The sequence below is a fragment of the Aspergillus caelatus genome (assembly GCF_009193585.1).
Source record: "Aspergillus caelatus strain CBS 763.97 unplaced genomic scaffold BDV27scaffold_14, whole genome shotgun sequence".
In the NCBI taxonomy this organism is placed as follows: Eukaryota; Fungi; Ascomycota; class Eurotiomycetes; order Eurotiales; family Aspergillaceae; genus Aspergillus; species Aspergillus caelatus.
In genome coordinates, this window is record NW_022475277.1 from 124,946 (window position 1) to 143,446 (window position 18,501).

Sequence of the window (18,501 nt, forward strand, 5' to 3'; positions counted from 1 at the left end):
TTCAAGCGACCCAAGGAAATGGACCTGGCCGGCAGGGAAAGTAAAGGGAATGAGCTTGGAATAGGAGAGAAAAATAAAAATAACAAATAATAAACACAGGCAAATAAAAATGGATGCGGTGGAGGCGGTACTATTGGCTTGCCGGAGAGGGTTATTTAGCATCAACATACAACAATGCTTAATTTGGTGCCAAGTCCGAATACCTATGCGTGGATTGCAGTGCTTCTGCAGAGGGATGAATGTAAATTGGATGGGTCAAACTTCTCCTTGTTCCTCTGGACCTCCGGTGATACGTGTTATGCTCTCTTTTCCGGTCTCAATTGTGGGGGCCATCCTATGGAGTATACAAGGCGTCTTGACTCTTGACTAAGAGCTTAGTTCGCACTGGCTGGTTGCCGATCTCAATTAGGTCATTACTCTTTACTATTTGCAGAGCTCCTGCCGTCCGACTGTTTCCATGCGCTAAACTCAATGTGGTAATTGAGATGTTCGGCCTATCAACTCCGAGGGGCCATTTTAGCTTAGCTCAAGTTGGCGTGCCGATCTCAGTCCTAAGCCACCGTCAGCCGCAGCACGGCACACTTACCGACCGTAGGGCAGTATGGAGTATGCTGTCACATTGTGCCAGAACAGACAGATAGACGAGACCATGTGGAGATTTGAGACATTGGGGGCCGAGTCAGCCTTGTCCAGTAACAACAAACTACCTCGCGGATTGATCCATTCTAAGAATCGATATGGGCTATGCCTTGATTGATTCTACGCTGACTTGTGTGCCCGAGTACCTATATAACACCGGGTTGAGTACCTGCACCTGTCTCTACAATCACTTCAGAGTTTCTCTCTATCGCTGTTGAGATACTACTAGTGACTTGAGAATGAGGCAGTCTTCATCGTTCACGGCCGGACTGCTGTCCATAGTTTCGCTTGCCTCCCTCACGCAAGCGGAATTAGGCAAGATTCAATGGAAAGGACTCTGCGACCCAACAAATGCCACTGGGCCGATGATCTGTGGAACACTCGACGTGCCATTGGACTACACGGACTCTGAATCCAACAAGACATTGACTCTCGATATCGCCAAGTGGCCGGCGACCAAGACACCAGCCGCAGAACCTATCTTTTTCAACTTTGGCGGTCCTGGTGTAAGTTCTTTTGAGGGTCTTGGATTATATGGGGAAGAATTCCAAACGTAAGCTGACAGTAAAACCTGTTTTTTTTTTTTTATTTTTTTTTTCATTCAATCACTGACATGAATCGATTATTTAGTATCCTTGGAGGACATAATGATCTAATATCCTTCAACCCTCGGTTTGTGAACTTCAGTTTCCGTGAAACTTTAAACCATTCTAATCATCTCTCCCAGGGGCGTCGGAAACACCATCCCGTTTTCGTGCTATAGCAATGATTCATCTAGAGAGCTTGCATCGCTTCAGGCTCCACAGGATGGCAGAGCGTCCAACACAGCCCGGGCGGAAATATGGGCCCAGGGCACAAACTATGCGCAAGCATGTTATGCTCAGAATGGCGAGAATGGAAGTTTGATTGGTACTAGCTTTGCGGCGAGGGACACGATCCAGGTTCTTGATGCTCTCAGGGGCAAGGATGCTTTGCTGAACTACTGGGGTAAGAGCCACGATTCGCGCATAGATCCACGGAACAATTTCCTGATTTCCACTCTCTAGGAATCTCTTATGGGACTACAGTGGGTGCTGTTATGGCTGCCATGTTCCCCGAAAGAATGGGATATCTTGCACTTGATGGTGTTGATAACCCAACTGAGTACATGAGCGGATTGTAAGTGATGCCGTCTCTTGATCTATAGCAGGACATTGAGTGATTACACACTTCTGCTAGCCCCCAGAAAAAAAAAAAAAAGCTAACATCTCCTTTTTCTTTCTACACAGTAACGCACAAGCCGTTGTGGATGTCGACGCGGTCTTGAAAGGCTTCTGCTCGGGCTGCTTTGACGCACCAGACCTTTGCCCTCTAGCAAAGATATACAGCAGTGCTGCCAACCTGGAAGCCGCGATTTACGTGATGCTTGACGAGCTCAAGTTCAATCCTATCCCAATCCCAAGTATTGGAGGGATCGTGACTTACAGCGACATCAAAGCCACCATCTACGAGGCGCTATATGCTCCAAGCTCCTGGCCATTGACTTCAGAACTCATCTACAATGTACTGGTCCGTAACGCAACCGTCCTGGGTAGTTCCGAGGTATACTCGACCATCAAATCATACGGCCTGTCTGCGTCTTTGACTTCATCTTCCAAGGAAGTAGGGACCGGTATCAGATGTTCCGACAGAGCACAGTCGGCCAGCATGTCGGATGTGCTACCATACAGCAAGGCCAGGGCAGCCCTGAGCAGGATCGCGAGTGACGGTGCCAATGGCGACATGAGATGCGCACAATGGAATAAGAAGATGTACGCCAAGGAACGGTACACTGGCGACTTCGATATTAAGACACCCCATCCTGTGTTGGTGCTAAGCAACACCTACGACCCCTCTACTCCGCTTGCGGCGGCAAAGAACCTGAGCGCTACCATGGAGGGTAGTGTCTTACTCGAGCAGAATGGCTACGGGGTAAGAGTTTCCTGGTTCTCCCATTTTATTCAAGAACACAACTAATCCATCGACTTGTGACAGCATACTACCTTGTCCGTGCCCTCTCTTTGTACAGCCAAGGTGGTCCGGGCTTTCTTTTCCAATGGCACTTTGCCCGCGGAAGGGACGATCTGTCAGGTCGACGTGCCTCTTTTCACGAACCTTACGTATTCGGATGTGTGGCCGAAGAATTTCAAGCGGGGCGTTGAGTCCGGGGATGATGCGAGACTTCTCAAGGCTTTGATGTCGATTCCTGGGAAGATGTCTCGACGCAGGCTCTGGTGAGGAGGTTCTTCATTGCCAAGACCATATACCGTGGGTCGAAAATGTCGCTCAGTTGTGAGTGATCGGCGCGGGAATAAAGTACATTGACATATAGAGATAATGAGCATTTACTTTACTATAATAATGTTAGAATTTATCAACATACCTTCTTCACAACCAAGACTTGGGGGCTGGCTGGCCTAAGACATTCACTTCCCTTCTTCTGTTTTTCAATGTCAGGTAAAGCTCCTATTGGAAGGGGCTACGACATCGAAGCAAGGGATTTACAAAGGGTCAGGGTCAAGAAGGTACCCCAATAGTATCGGTATGCGTTGTTTCAGTGGTATGCCAGAATATCTATAAAGGGCAATAACCAATGTCTCTGTGGCGGCGATAGCATGGGGATAAGCACAAATCCCAAAGTTAAACTTAGAGGTTCAAAACTTCAAGCACTAATGTCATTCTTATTCCCGCCCTTCATGAAGCTAAGGCAATGAAAGCCAAACCTTATAAATCATTTGCCGCGGTGGGGCCTGCCCGGCAAGCGCAAGAATGTCGGCTAAGCATGCAAGGGGCAGATGCCATTCCGTGAAGCTACTATTCGGGAATCTGTTCCTTATATTCTTACAGATTGGAATGTCTAGTGAAGCTCAGAAAAAATTTGTCCGTACCCGGCAAGATTTCTCGTGTCAAAGCAATAATGTGAGTTTAAAGAATGATTCTACGCGTTTGGTGTCTTGTTATTACATTGATTACATTGATTGAGATTGATTTACAATCCATTTCCCAGGAGTTATGAACAGCATTAATGTGACAATACCGAGATACCTTGTGCACCCGCTTAGTATAATCTTTCCTGGCTAGACTTAATAACCCAGTGGGATGAGTGCAGTGTATACGCTCTTCCACCTGTGTCATATTAGAGACGTGCAATAGCACTGGACTGAGACAGCGATAGTATATGCCAGGTGTGGGTTGGACAGCCTTCAGATTCCAAACGCTTTGTGGCATATGTTGACTGGACCCTGAGGAATGTGCTAAAATCAATTAAGGCTTCACCCTGTATTGTAAGAGTGACATGCTTTTTATGGACATGTCAAAACAAAACCCCCATAAAAGCGGGGACCAAGGTTAGAGTCAAAGTTTCAATAAAATTATTAGAAATTCAAAGGTGGGCAGTCGGCCATCTGTTAAGAATGAGCTCAATTATTTACCACTCGCGTTCGCGAGCTTTCCAGGTTAAATTAATTCCCCTGTACCACCACCTCAAAGCACGGACGGTGGTAGTATTCACATTGGTAAAGAAATCCAGGCATTTTGAGTCGCGACATCTCCTACGCGTGGAAATCGGGTGTTTATTAAATTTTTGAAGGCGCTGGTGACGCATTCCTCGTGTGGAATGTTACCACGATTCTGTTTATCATCTCGTTGAGTTTCATTGACAGCTGCATAGGTCTGGCGTAAGCACTGTTCATCGTGTGGTCGAAATCGTTCAACCTTTGTATCTACAACACCCGTACAGAAGCACTATCAAGGTGTTCTGCTTCAATTGGAGCCCTACGATAGCTCCAGGGCAAAGGATTGATACTCAGTCGGCCACCATGCAGTCCTACGACGTCTTCCCACCGTCAGAGCAGCCCAGCGACATCAGTCGGGCGTGTTTGGCTGATACTGAGTGTGAGAGAAGCCTTTTGGGGAACCGGAGAGATCCCAAGAGGCTGGACACCGCAGGTGAAAATGCCAACCGATTTGACCAATGGGGCCCTGGTATAACACAAAGACAATCAAACGCTGGTCTCTATTCCCCAAATCAGAGGCCATCATGGGATAGAGGAGCACAATCATCCACACTGGATGATGGGTTATATCATCCGGGCCGGAAGACCTTGGGGGGCGAAGAGACGAAAAAGTCGGCCGCAGAGAATGGTCTCCCTTCTTCCGGATATCAAGGGACAAATGGATGGTCTCAGGATGGTGGCGTATGGCAACCCGGGGGAGGCGTGGGCGGCACGGGAGGTCAATGGTCGCAAGGTACGACGCCAGGTAATACCGTTGCTAATGCAGGACAGGCTTCCATCGAGGGAACAAGTCCGCAATCCAGTACAACGACGAGCAGCCTGCAGGCGACCCAAGCGGCGTCGAAAACGCGACCTACACAAACAGCTACGCCCAGTGCAAGCCTCGGCTACAAGGGACAAGGTACTTCGGGAAATGGAAAGGGAGGGCAGTCGGCACCAGGTAGTGGTGGCCTCTCTCAGGCAGGAGTAGCTGCCCCAGACGATGGGCTCTATCACCCAGAGCACTCGAGCACGAATGGTCAAGGAGCACAACAGTGGACTCCAGGTGGCGAACTCGATCACCCTGGTGCATGGGGTTCTGGCTCAACGACCAAACCTATATCAACATACTCCCGCCCTGAGAGCACTGCAACGCACTTGTCCCCACCGTTGTCAAGCTCTAGCATCACAAGTAGCCCGACAGCTACGAACAATCCATCTGACTCAACTACGACCAATACACACGATGCCACGAAGCTTGCAGTCCCTGTTAGCCTAGGGGCTGTTACGGCCGTAATGGCAGGCTTTATCCTGTGGTGGCTGTATAGAAGATACCAAGCCACAAAGGCGGCAAGGAAGCGCAACAATACATTGGAAGAAGGAGACTATACCAAAGGTACAGGACCATCGTTCTTCAAGAGGAGCTTCGCCACGTTGTGCGGATATAGCTTGTTCAAGTTTGCTAGGAAACCGCCCCGTGTCATCGCTCCTTCGTTCTTAAGAATCCGCAAAAGGTCAGGCAATCAATGTGAAGACCACCTTGATGCGAACGATACCCCTTCACTAGACGAGACTAGTATTCACGACATCGAGAAGCTACAACCCCCTGAATATGCTACTTCCACGGAGATGGTGGCCCCAGACTACCACCGAGGCGGGGATATATCGATGCCCTATACCACACAGAAAGCTGAGACCTGCATCAGACCACGGACTGCCACACCAACATCGCTGCCTGGTGTGCCCGAGGAGCCTGAAGGATCTGAAGAATCCAGTCACCCAATTACACCACTCGACTCGCAGGGTGCGGTATACTCGGTAGAGTTAAGTTTCAAGCCAGTTAGAGTCAAGCAGATAGAGCTCAAACAGGGGCAAACTGCTATCCTCTCGAAGGAGTATGGTGACGGTTGGGTAAGATAGATTCCATTTTCTCTTCCTCGTCAGTTTTTTGAATGAAGAGTCATGTGCTAATGTTTTATGCCTCCTACAGGCACTTTGCTATTTACCTGAGAGCAAAGCCGAAGGCTTAGCGCCGCGAGCGTGCTTGTCAGCTTGGCCGATTAAGAGGCCGGTCTCACGCTCTAGCAATCCGATGCTGCACTCACAATACAATGTCTCTCAATTTTCATTCTCAAGTCAATCAACCAATCTGGGGTTGGACGGGGGCCAAACCTCCCCACGATGATGCGCGACACGGCAGATGCGCACCACTGCTTCCGCGATCTATGCTCGGCTATATCAGCTAAGCCCACCACTCTTCGACCGCCTTAGCAGGATGGTGTATATGGATTAGATGGATTCCTGAAGCTAGAAACATCCGACGGAAGCCGGTGCCATGACTGCTATTGATATCTGCATGTTGTTTCTCATTAGTCGATCCTCCAATCTTCTTCGAAATAATGGTAGCATGTCTGCTATTGGTAATGCTTTAGTTTTGCTTGGAACAAACTTAATAATGCAAGGCGTTCAATGACTTACTACCTAATCACTCATAGGCCTGGCTTTCGTGTATTATCTTGGTGCAGCAACTGAGATGCCTATTGAAAAGGTGTATAATACTACACCGTATAGTAACCACAAGTATTAAGTCTATATATGTACTTGGTGCCCTGCATGAAGTCGAGTTCTAAATGCCTTGACTGCTGAGTACTTCAAAATCGTGTTGCATAGACAGCAGAGACAAATACCTGCAGTCCACTACTGATTATCCTATGTGGGCTGGTGTTTGATATAGGTTACGTCATTCATGGGTCCCTCGCCAAGCTACAGATTCTTTTGATAACCACTGAGAGCCTGTCCTAGGCCTCGTTTTCCCGTGAAGGCCATTGTAGTTGTCGCTCAGATATAAAGACCCTAACCTCATAAAGGACATTGAATATTGGGAAAGAAATCCTAATGGATCCCAACACTATATTCTTCGATCAATGGATAAACGTTTGAAGCAATAATATGAGGCCTTGTATTCACAAAAGCAGGATTGCTTTGATTGTATACTTTCCAAAGTGAAAGGAGGAGTATACATGAACATGAAATAGACTTGAGAACGCCAAATAGATTATTCATTAGTCATTATATATCTCTTCCCCATTTTTCCATCACCCAGACCAGTCCACACTGGCTAATCAGTTATAAATAGTTACCACTTGACTCTCGTTCTTCGGCGCACCACAAGCGCCCACGAAGTCCCCAAATCTCTCCCCCAACCCCCTCACGAAATCCTTAAACTTCGACGCACTACAACTATCTCCCGGTCCACCGCGACAATCTTCTAATGGTTGGGGGTTCGAGTTCACCAGCACCCGGTAATAGTCGCCCTCGTCATATCCATAGCTATCGCAGCTCATTTTCTCAATGGCAATATTCGTCAAAAAAGGCAAAATATCACTGCTCTTCCACTGTCGACCGTAATTGATTTTATTCGTCGGCATAGTCTTGTTGACATTATCGGCACCCGAAAAGGCGCTATTGTTGAAGAGACCCAGGGCTGTGATGACAGTCGGGGGGAATTCACGGTGCGTGAAGGAGACATAAACGTCCTGACTGGAGTTGGAAGAAAGGACATTAAAGCTAGCATTCACCCACGGAAACCCGATTCTTGGGGATGCATGGTTCCCGTACCCCACATTATGGAAGTACCTGATATCCTCGCCGTATTCGAAGGAGAGCCAGTCATTCGAGGAAAAAAGAGTGGTGGCACAGAAAGGCGAGTCACCGCGGATGACGGTTTCATAGCCGCAGAACTCGAACATGCTCACTATGTCGGAAGTGGTGAAGTTGAAGTTGGGGGCTTGGGCATTGAGCCTTTCTTTGATAGGTGCGGTGTACTTCTCTACCCATTCCTGATTTACTTGTGTTAGCTGCAGAAATGGAGAAGATGAATGAAGCAAGGGGGGTGGGTGGGGGTACCTGGGACTGATCACTGCCGTAGCTCCCACTATACGCAGGACAGCTTTTGTAAGGGGTCAGGGAGTCCACGCCCGTATCCTTCTTCTCTTTTACTTCCACAAGATCCATTCCCGTGGTTTTGTTGAGTGTGTACCCCTCGATAAACCCGGCGGCTGTCTTGGTTGTTCTATCTGCAGAAGATGACCAGACTTTGTTCGGATGTTTTAACATAGCATAGCGGGTTCGGAAGTCTACGCCCAACTCCACGGCTTCCTTGTAACCGACCTTAGTAACCTTTTCAAGATGCTCTTCGTCAACGGGTGCGGTCCAGTTCGCCAGGAACTTGAGGTCTGTCGTTTTCGACCAGTCCTGGGTGGTGTTGCGGAGCTTTTCTACGAAAGGCTCGAGATAGGTTTCATAATCGAAATCGTTGGCATAAATAGCTGCGTGCCGGATCAGGTACGCCGCTTTTGTTACATTGCAGCCCTGCGGCGGTGCGGATTCTATTGGGGGGTCGTTGATGGTGCGGTAGGGAGCTATACCGGCGAGGTGGTTGAGAGGATTGAAAGATTCGCTGGCGGTGGGAGCGACTAGGGCTCCGAAGAGTAGGGCGACGGGAAGGAGATGCATTTTGCCGGGGTTGCTGGCCTGGGTTGGGCTGATGGTAAGTTAAACTTTCGCGCTGCAATCCTCGGATTTATAGACAATTGAGTTACTTCCAGCTAGTTGTCGTCAACTGGGGCAAATGGGAGCTATACCCGTTCAGGTATCTACAGAGTGGAAAGCAAGTAAACAACCAACTTGGCTGTGGCTTTCTAGGTATTACCTCATTCGATGCATCATTCGGTCCACTTTGCGCGGGTCCAGCGCAGACTCAGTAAAAGATGCAGACGAACAATCTAAGAATAAGACTGATGACGTCATACCGTTGCCGATCCGAACCTTTTCTTGCTTGCGTTTATGACCTTTATCACAACTGAGACTGGGAGTTAATAAACGAGGCTTAGCCTGGCCACCTTATAGGGCTAACTCCCCTGTCGGACTCACCGCTGATTGCCATCAGCAAACTGATCTAGATCACCTGTTGTATAACGTCATACTTCAATCCTATTACTGATAAGTAATATTATGTGATGTCCACGCTGCCATTGGACCGAGTCGGAGAATTTCCTGGTCCTGGATTCTATAGATATAAAAAGTCATAATATTAAACCACTTAACATACTCATTAGGACTACCCAAGCTAAATCTGTATAGATATCGGTAGCTTGCCGCAAGAGTAATAGTCGACTGCTATCCAGTGCAGGGTGGCGTAGGGTTCTATAGTACGCTGTATTCTCCACTGGAAATTCAGGTAGAACGATGAGGATACCCTCATAGGGAGTTTTTGATTATGGATTTTATCACGAAAAAGTTCAAGTATAGCAGCTATAATACCAAAGAAGGAAGGGAAACAAATTATTGAATTGAGGTTCGATCATCCGTCTGCGCGGTTGATGTAGTTGTATAGTAAGTATGCCTGTGGTGTCTACTACTATAGGATGCTTCCTTCGCCTGTTCTAGTGGGGCATCATATGAATAGGTAGTTTATCTTATAAAGGTCTGAGCAAAGGATTGAAGCCAAGGTCAATACCAGCCGAGGAGCTGGGATATAGCAGGAGCACAGTAAACAAGAAGAAAGGGAGAACAATACAGTAGAATGAATGATGAATGGTTATTGTACGAGACCATCAAAACCAAGAGAACTTTGGCAAGGTATGAACATGTATTGCATACCTCGAGGAGATGAGCAGAATACGGTGTTTAAACAAGTCAATTTCAGCACAGGTAACTAAAATGTGATTTAGTACTCAACCAGATCGAGAGTTCTAAAGAGCCGTTACCCAAAGTCATATCACTGTCCTAAGTGACCTTGAACGAAATCGGCTTTCTACGTATGCTGTATCATGCAACGTAGCCCGATTGAAATACATAAGTTACCCAGATCTATATTAGAATCTAACCTACCAATTGAGGTGGCAGTATTTGGTGACTGAAAGTGTGCGCAGGAGTGCGTCCGGAGTTGAGGCTAGCTCCCTTAATATCTTCCCTTTTCAACAGTAGAAAATATCTATTTTAAATAAATATTAAGTATAACTATAAGTAGCACTCTAGCTCTGAGTATATTTACCATTCTATAATCTTAATCCCGCAGTACTTTACCGCTTTTTACACCTTGTATCTTTAGGTACTATGGCCCCTAGCTAGGGATTACTATTATTAGGGTACCGGGATCCTTAAGCTTAGATACGCAACCACCGCCACCACCGCCACCACCACTACTGCTAACTTCAGATACTGTTATTCTCTCCATGTATTTTCATCACTACTAGTACTATAGTATCCTAAATTAGGTATAAGCTCCATACTTAATGAATAATGTTAAAGTATTATAGAGCAGTGGATTTTATAGAGTCCTAGTGGTTACTCAATAAGTGCTTGACTAAATGTAAAACGCTGAGGTTTCGGTAAGAAATCGCTATTGTCTGGACGCGATTTACTCCGCCAGACTAGACTCTAGTGATGACCTTAAAGCTGCCAGCAGACCTGATAGTAGCATATTTTCAAAGTGAGCTATATTCGGGTAAACTAGTTCATCATCATCAGCAGCAGCAGCATAACCAGATACAATTTGCAACGGGACACTTCAATTTCGTGTATTGCAAGAAGCACAGCGGAACCCTTCATGGAAATACTCCCTGCCTATCAACTTCACATTAAAATCTTTTAAACAATGCCGACAGTGACGAGCGGAGTTTATCTTTTGAATAAGTCCCCCAAAAATGTCATATTCGTTGGGCCGTCTCACTAGCTCGTTGCTAATCAATTTCCTAATAATCAGTGACCCAAGACATCCAAAAGAATCCAAGATCTGAACTATCTCAGGGACTTGGATCTGGTCGAAAATATGTCTCGATATAACGTCGGCAATAACTTCTCGAAGAGTTGATTCATGGGACGGCACTGAGGTCATGACAAATTCGACGACTTCGTGAAACTTTGGAGAGCTGACGTTCGCATTCGCCCATTGGGAGAACTTCGAGGTAGCCAGAGTCTTCAATGGAATAATTCCGTATTTATCAGCCGCGATAAATACTTCAATGTTATTGAAAGCGGCTTGATTCGCTGACTCTGGGCTTTCTGGCTCGTTTTCTGAAATGGTTGAATCCGGCTCATTGTTAGGCATGGCAAGCTCCGAAGGGGGTTGATATTGAACTATGTGCCCATCCTCACTATACTCTCTGAGATAGAGGAAGGATAGAACACGCTCCATGGTTTCTGGGGACTCATCCTGAAGATGGATAGCTTTCTCCGTGGATTCCTAGGAAAGAATAAGTAAGTGCCTAGAAACGTTTGTTTTCGTTTCTTTCAATTGTACCTTGAAGCCATCACAAATTGCGCTATGGAAATAGCTGGACTGAGTGCAAACAATAGCCTGGTGAACTTTGAACGTAATCCCTTGACAATGAATCTCCATGTCAGTGAATTGACCTCGTAGAAGTAAGTCTCGCATTACGTCCTTTAGTTCAGACATTGTCGACATGGATGGTGGCGACTCCATTGACATTTCATCCCACACTAAAAGGACAAGATTTAGGGACAGATAAGCTGACTCTTGTGTCCAACACTAGTATTGCTCGACCAAATAATGAATATGAGTTGTCACAGAGGAAGTCCTGGGGTATAATATTAGGATAAGATCATCAGTGTGACAATGACACGCAGACCGTTGAGTAAAATAAATACAGTACTGAGACCTAAGATGTCGTTATATAGGCTTTCGACTGCTGTAACAATGGTACAGCACTTCTCAACCAAGGACTTTGGTGAATATAATAACCACACTACGTAGTTTACTACGCAACAAATGGAAGTGTTGGGGAGTTCTGGATCCATGGATCAGCACATAAATTCGGCAGGGATGCTGTAACAGAAGCAAAAAGAGTTGTTTAGAAAGTATAAATAGCAGTGTGAATCGTTGATCCTGTCGAGGGTGGCTGGCAGATACTACCGTGACTATGTCATGTCATGGGCTTGGATCTGAAATCGAACCCGCATTGGTTCATCGTATGCATGTTAGTAGTACATGTGGCGTGACTGTCACATGTCTTCAGGTCACATGCTGAGCATATCTTTAGATAGTGAGGTAGAACTGAACGAGGAGAGAACAACTTCATGACGATCAGAAGCCTCATCCACTAGATTGAGTAATGGAACACGTTACAGTGACTCTTCGTAATGTTAGACACCGCGTATAGCCGATCATCTGCCCGACACAAAATCCCTCATCTTACTGTATTATGCACAGAATACAGTGTAAGGGCCAGTGAGCAGTCCTTCAGGGTTATCTGGTAGCATCAATCCCGTATGTCTGCTCTTCGTGTCCCGCACATTGCCTCCATCCCAGACGAAAACGTATCCCCTCGAACACAAGTTCATCATCCATCTTCTTTCAATCCATCCATTCCGCCCCTTCTGGCACTAAATTTGATAAGGCGATCTCGCTCCCGGCCAGTAGACTGGCTGCACCCGTGATGGAACCCGGATCGTGCATCAGCGGTACCGGTTTCCAGGTCAGGGCCGAGGCGATCGCACTGCATATGAAGGTAAAAGCAAGAAGGCTCTGCAAAATAACTTTCGGCACACGGTTTTTTTTCAGTACGGACTGAAGGCTGCACGAGTGATGCAGTAAATGTTGGGCTATCGTCCTGTCCCTCAATAGAGCGAGACATAGCATTGCCGGTATCAGTGCCGTTGGCGAACTACTGCCGCATCATGGATAAGATTGCCAGGGCCATGTATATTGCGTAGCCTTCATTCATCCGGTTCAAAAGTCGCGGAACATTGTCAGCGCCAACCAGCTCTGGACCTAACGGTTTGTGAGGTAAGAAATGACGCTAAACTGTTGGAGATCTGATACTCAGGACGATACTGTCGAGTTTGGTACCCATGCCCATTCCCAAGGATGTGAGCTGTAGATTCGTCAGGAACAGGGGACCGCGAGGCATCCAATTCGAGACTCGGCAAGAGGAACGTCGCTTCCGTCCAGACCTTTTCAACAAGTTGGTCGCAGACAGCTGCGGTGACATTGGACATGTCCGTGCTTGCTGGAGAAAAATGGCCAAAGCTAAAGCCGATGCTAGGACAACCATCTGGGTTTTGGCTGGCGGGATAGGTGGCAGGAGAATCCGCGTCGTTGTCCACGTACGCGAAGAGCGAGGCATAGACGTCCTCCTTGTGCCATGCTTTGAATTGTTCGTATTCCGCAATGGCCACATTAGTTCTCGGTAAGGGGCCGACGTGCAAGACATGACATACGCCCCCGTGGACGGAATTCCAGATGGTGTTATTGACAGTATTTTCTCTAGGCAGAAAGCCGACGCTGGTATTGAACCTAAACACGGTTTCATTCCCAAACATTCCTCCACGAATGCAGTTTGGGTACGGTGCTTGCAGATGTACTGCTGCTGAGCTTCAGGGACCAGAAGTAGTAGTGATTGGCAGACACCGAGAAAGTAACATACGCAGTATTTACATTAATAAACAGAGCATGTGCTGGTGGGATATGGGATATGCATAATGTGGACTTGACCATCTGTCGTGCTATTCTTGAAGCTAGCCATATCGATCTCTTACCAGGATGAGGCTGATATTGGAGTGGTTTACTGTTACCTCAGGATAGTCACATAGTGCTGGCCTATCGCTACTTTTACATAAATTAAACTATATTTTTTTTCTTTCTTTCTTTTTTTTTTTTCCCTTTCTTTTTCCTGTCTAGACCTTTTCTCACTAGGTGCGCTATTCTTTACCCTTTTCTACTTGGGAATACCTTGTTAATTGACAACCTCTCCTTTCTGATACAGTGACTGTTCAGCAACAGGGTGTCAAGTTTTTAATTACCTAAATATATCATCCAGCAACGAACCTTGCCTCTATTATCCTCTATGTAGAGTCCTTCTGGTCTCCCTTATAATGGTATTTCCTGGTTTTCTTTGCTGCCTAATCAAATTTTAATCCCGTTCGATGTATTCCCTGCAGCGGGCATTGCACACGTCTCATTGATGGCCGGTGCCTATGAGCCACGCACCACGTACAATTGGTATCGTGAGTGTATGTACTATGTGGCAGCTAAGTCCAGCTGTAACTACATTACTCCTGAGATTCACTATCATCACAAGAGCTCTGCCGGGTCAACTTTTCCCGATTCTATCATAAGCCTAACAACGTAGTATCCGCATTCTTCGGCAGCATATGAAAGGGGCGTTTGGCCGAGATGATCTCGAAAATCAAAACTAACATCGTTACTTCTGAGCAGCAATTTCAGAAGACGGTTGTAGCCTGTTTTAACGATCTCTTCGATGTTCCATTCCAATACCTGATCGTCATTCAGGGTTTCGAGATAAGTGTAAAGGTCCAAAAATTCGAATAGCGGTGCATATCCATGATTGTCTCTAGGATTGTGATTGACCATCTTCGAGTTAAGAAGTACCTCCGCTGCAGCGAAATTGCCACTGGCAATAGCTTCAAAAAACGGTGTTCTCCCTGCATTATCCTTTGCATCAACGTCAACCAAAGGACTCTCAAGCAAGAGCCTTATGGTTGCTGCATCGGAACATTCAGCGGCGTATGCAAGCGGTGTCTGACCGTGTGTATCTCTTGAATTAGGGTCGGCTTTGCCACAATCGATCAAAGTCTTCAAGGTGGAAGTGCCTGCAAGCGACCTGCGGGGCACAATATTATTTGGGTTGAGCCCGGGTTCAACCTCATCATCGCACCATAACCTTACCAAACTAATTAGATTGCTTAGGTCCATGTGTTGGACAGCATAGGATAGCGGTGTTCGCCCTTGGTTATCTTTGGAATCCACATCGACTGTACCAGAATCAACCAAAAGCTTAACAGTCGACGCATCTGAGTACTGGGCGGCGTAGGAAAGTGGCGTTCTACCATTTTTATCTTTAGAGTCCAGATTGACTCCGCCGGAGTCAATTAATAGCTTCATAATGGATCTGTCTGAGTGTTCGGCGGCACGTGAAAACGGTGTGCGCCCTTCATCGTCCGGCCGGTCCAGGTCAACTTTGCCAGAACCAATTAGAAGTTTTAGAGTCGACGTATCAGAATTCTGAATAGCCTGGGAGAGCATCCATTGGCCATGTTCTTCCAAAATGTTAAGGTCCCGTGGACTCAAATCGGTTAAGGGATCCGAGAGCGACGCGTGTGCGTGCTCAGTAGCACCATGAAGCGGTGTCCGACGATTATTATGTACTCTGCCCGATTCGATGGACAGTATCGGATAGGACGCATAAAAATTCTTCGTAGAATAATAGAGCCGTGTCAAGTTATTGTTAACTCGTAAGCCCGGATCAACTGCCCTGGCCTCAGACAACAGCGGCATGATCAATGCATTTGAGCGCCGAGTAGCAAGATGGAGTGGTGTCTCATCATTTTGATCTGTAATGTCTGGATCAATTCTGCCAGACTCGATCAACAACTTCGCGGTGGACACATCTGAGCGTTCAGCAGCATAATGCAGCGCCGTCTGACCAGATCTATCTTGATGATTAAGGTTGATTGCACCTCCACAGCTCACCAACCACTGTACCATCTCACAGTTACCAGAGCTGGCCGCGTATGATAACACTGTTTGGAAGTCGTTATCTGTTTTATTCAGGTCATACTGCCCAGTATTTAATAAAGCTTTGGCAATATCCAGAAACCCCCTTTCTACAGCCAGGAAGAGAGGAGTCTTCCCATCCAAGTCTTCGACGGACGGATAGCCAACATTAAATTCAATCAAAAGATTCACGATTCTCAAGTGACCTCCTCTAGCTGCCCGTGAAAGAGGTGACCGATTATCAAACGCGCCATGACGTTGCCACTGCTGACGAGCTTTGAGTTGCTCAATACATCGCGAGCTGGCTGCTGTGCACTTGGAAGCAATGCGCTCCTGAGAGGTCCAATTGGTGAATTGGCCATAGAATTCATACTGTGGGGAGAAATCAGCAAACTTGACAGACAGAAGCCATTCCACGACTTGCTCCTGTCCATCCTCAACCGCAAGGGCAAGCGCCTCACCCAGGATTGTGGCTCCGATGCTGAGTGCGTATGCCACTACATGGTTTTGGCGATTGATGATGGCATGGATAAGTGCCCAGCCATCCGACTGTAGCATGTTCCTTTGGTACAAGACAGGATTCAAACGAGAGAATAAACAGCTGTTCGATTGGGCGAGAGAATTAATGTCATTTTCTTCCAAAAAATCTGCAATGGCATGCAGCAGCTCAGTGGGTAATTTGGATACCATCGTCGTTAATATGAGGTCGACATATATGGATGGGGTCCCATTGAATCTTGTTCTATTGTTTATGAGGGGAGACTCCGAGGCGGCTTGACTCATCCTGTGGGGATTTAATCGTTTAGCGGGGAAGTGATAGTGTTTGCCAAGCCGTTTGCCGATTTCTATAGAATACCCTATTATGAAGTGATTAAGAGCTATCTAAAAGCTCTATCCACCCGATTCCTTGGTGTTTTAAAGCTCACTAGGGTTCTCGTTCGCTACCATCACCGTCTCAGCAGAGTCAGGGGTTCGATCCGCAATAAATACAATATACCTCGCCTCTTCGCAATCGCCAGCCCTTACGCTATGGTTCAGCTGCAGGAAATACTTGCGCCAATGGCGCGAAACAAAATAGCTCCACAGCTTGCAAGGCCCAATTCAATACGGACAGCATTGGCAAACCTTGACAAACTGCGCAGCTCGCAATTGCTGTCCCTATTTCAATGCCAGACCTTGCCTTTTATAAATTCTCCACTTTTATACCATGAAAAAGAATGAGATAATGAGGCACAATTCCCGGAGCTTTGCGGATGGGGAAATAGTTATGCCACTTCTTCAATTGTCCTCGCGGGAAGAGGACAAAGAAATGATAATCACTATCTCATTTCAAGTCCGAAATACACCGAAAACGCCAGTGCACTAAGCACTGGACCACATGTAAGAAGTGGCATAAGACAACAGAGGAATAGAAGAGAACACATGCACTTTTATTTATCATAAATCTTCTAAATTAAGTTTGGCATACTGATCCACAAACTCATCGAACAGCTTGTTTAGCCCGAGCAGGTTCAATGGATCCTTGTCATCTTGTTCATCCATGAAACATAGCATGTTGTGGATGTCAAAAGTGATAGCCAACAAATATCCGTATTCGGATTCCAGGAACACCTGATCCCCAGTATCTGAATCACCTGTCACTTTGTTCCACTCTCTAGCATACTCGTCACAGAAGTGTCTCTTCTCCTCTTCCGTATATTTCCTGCAAGCTGCTATCCTGCTCTCCTCATCAAACCATTTGAACATCTTTTGCATGAAGTGCCCACCGATGTCAAATGCTCGGTAGTTCTGCATGACGAACTCAAAGTCAATCAGGGTAACTTTGCTCTCCCCTTCCTTCGGATCATTTTTCACCATTACGTTCATGAATTGAATGTCATGAATACACCATCCTGTCTTTCCTCCTATGGATTCCAGCTTGTCCGTCACATTTCTCAGCCGCCCTCCAAAGTCGTAGTCAACTAGTTGGTCGATAGTGATACCTCCTTCTTTCCCAAGCGCCTTCAACTTGTCCATCTTGTGGTACTTCCTGAGTCCATTGATGACAGCTTCATAGTATGATTCCACTGCCTTTTTCTCCAGTGACATGTCCAAGACATGAAACGTTGCCAGTGCTTTAGCAACATCCGCTCTGATGACCGAATCCTCAACATCCTCCGGTGCCATGTTACGTGCATCCAGAAACTCATCGATTCTGCCGAGTGTGCCATCCTGTGTCTTGAAGAATCCATAGACTTTGGCTCCCAGTCCGGTTCGACCGTACTCGTAACAGAGAAGTGCTTCCTCGTGCTTCGTTGGTGCCAGAGGCTTGAAGATTTCGAGACTCCCCCCGGTGTCATTATGGAATTTGATGAACACCTTCAAGGGCTCAGTGGGTGTACCCGCAGCGGGCCTCGGTCGCTCCACAGGACAGTGGGCGTTGGCAAACGACGCATGGTATGACACGGTCAAGGTTTCTGGATCCACAGATGGCCATTCTTTCGTCAGGAATGTGCCGATAATGTCCCTGACATTATTTTGAGTCGGTGCTTTGTCTTTAGGAAGTCTCACAGGGACGGGAGTTAAGGTGGCCATCTTGCTTTGATGTGTGACTGGGTGCCCTCGGACATACGAAGAAAGGCAAAGGGGTGACTAGGATAAAATATATGCTAGCAATGCGGGACAACCTTTCAGGTTACTATGCAATCATTGAACATTTATGACGGTTCAATCGCGAGAATTATTGGTGTAGCGCTGAAAAACCGTATCGGGGTCCCGAAGTAGTTTAGCACCAAACTGATCTCCAGTCTTTCGTTTATTCTCGACCGAGGG

The 18,501-nt window shown here is 46.8% G+C and overlaps 8 protein-coding genes across 8 annotated transcripts; 2 read left to right on the forward strand and 6 right to left on the reverse strand.

Moving 5' to 3' along the window:
* Nucleotides 1-878: 878 nt before the first annotated feature.
* BDV27DRAFT_153277 (alpha/beta hydrolase) lies at nt 879-2,895 on the forward strand (the record flags this gene model as incomplete). Its single annotated transcript, XM_032071754.1, has 6 exons — nt 879-1,192; nt 1,270-1,311; nt 1,367-1,626; nt 1,686-1,797; nt 1,908-2,589; nt 2,653-2,895. The coding sequence occupies 6 exons, from the start codon at nt 879-881 to the stop codon at nt 2,893-2,895; spliced, it is 1,653 nt and encodes a 550-aa protein (XP_031932281.1).
* Nucleotides 2,896-4,475: 1,580 nt separating this feature from the next.
* On the forward strand, nt 4,476-6,071 carry BDV27DRAFT_166139 (uncharacterized protein; the record flags this gene model as incomplete). The annotated part of the gene is made up of 2 exons (XM_032074116.1): nt 4,476-4,551; nt 4,582-6,071. 2 exons carry the CDS (start codon nt 4,476-4,478, stop codon nt 6,069-6,071), a joined length of 1,566 nt encoding a protein of 521 aa, XP_031932282.1.
* A 932-nt stretch (nt 6,072-7,003) lies between these two features.
* BDV27DRAFT_17471 (putative histidine acid phosphatase) lies at nt 7,004-8,908 on the reverse strand. Its single transcript, XM_032075914.1, has 2 exons — nt 8,058-8,908; nt 7,004-7,990 (listed from the first exon to the last, which is right to left on the reverse strand). Exons 1-2 carry the CDS (start codon nt 8,664-8,666, stop codon nt 7,274-7,276), a joined length of 1,326 nt encoding a protein of 441 aa, XP_031932283.1. The 5' UTR covers nt 8,667-8,908; the 3' UTR covers nt 7,004-7,273.
* Nucleotides 8,909-10,722: 1,814 nt separating this feature from the next.
* Nucleotides 10,723-11,610, reverse strand: BDV27DRAFT_141407 (BTB/POZ domain-containing protein; the record flags this gene model as incomplete). Its single annotated transcript, XM_032069813.1, has 2 exons — nt 10,723-11,397; nt 11,455-11,610. The coding sequence occupies 2 exons, from the start codon at nt 11,608-11,610 to the stop codon at nt 10,723-10,725; spliced, it is 831 nt and encodes a 276-aa protein (XP_031932284.1).
* An 816-nt stretch (nt 11,611-12,426) lies between these two features.
* BDV27DRAFT_121237 (uncharacterized protein) lies at nt 12,427-13,817 on the reverse strand. The gene has a single exon (XM_032065309.1). It carries the CDS (start codon nt 13,494-13,496, stop codon nt 12,924-12,926), a length of 573 nt encoding a protein of 190 aa, XP_031932285.1. The 5' UTR covers nt 13,497-13,817; the 3' UTR covers nt 12,427-12,923.
* A 282-nt stretch (nt 13,818-14,099) lies between these two features.
* Nucleotides 14,100-15,381, reverse strand: BDV27DRAFT_121238 (ankyrin repeat-containing domain protein). Its single transcript, XM_032065310.1, has one exon. It carries the CDS (start codon nt 15,217-15,219, stop codon nt 14,248-14,250), a length of 972 nt encoding a protein of 323 aa, XP_031932286.1. The 5' UTR covers nt 15,220-15,381; the 3' UTR covers nt 14,100-14,247.
* Nucleotides 15,382-15,785: 404 nt separating this feature from the next.
* BDV27DRAFT_121239 (uncharacterized protein) lies at nt 15,786-16,219 on the reverse strand. Its single transcript, XM_032065311.1, has one exon. It carries the CDS (start codon nt 16,122-16,124, stop codon nt 15,888-15,890), a length of 237 nt encoding a protein of 78 aa, XP_031932287.1. The 5' UTR covers nt 16,125-16,219; the 3' UTR covers nt 15,786-15,887.
* An 882-nt stretch (nt 16,220-17,101) lies between these two features.
* BDV27DRAFT_121240 (putative choline kinase) lies at nt 17,102-18,322 on the reverse strand. Its single transcript, XM_032065312.1, has one exon. The coding sequence runs from the start codon at nt 18,262-18,264 to the stop codon at nt 17,128-17,130; it is 1,137 nt and encodes a 378-aa protein (XP_031932288.1). The 5' UTR covers nt 18,265-18,322; the 3' UTR covers nt 17,102-17,127.
* Nucleotides 18,323-18,501: the final 179 nt, after the last annotated feature.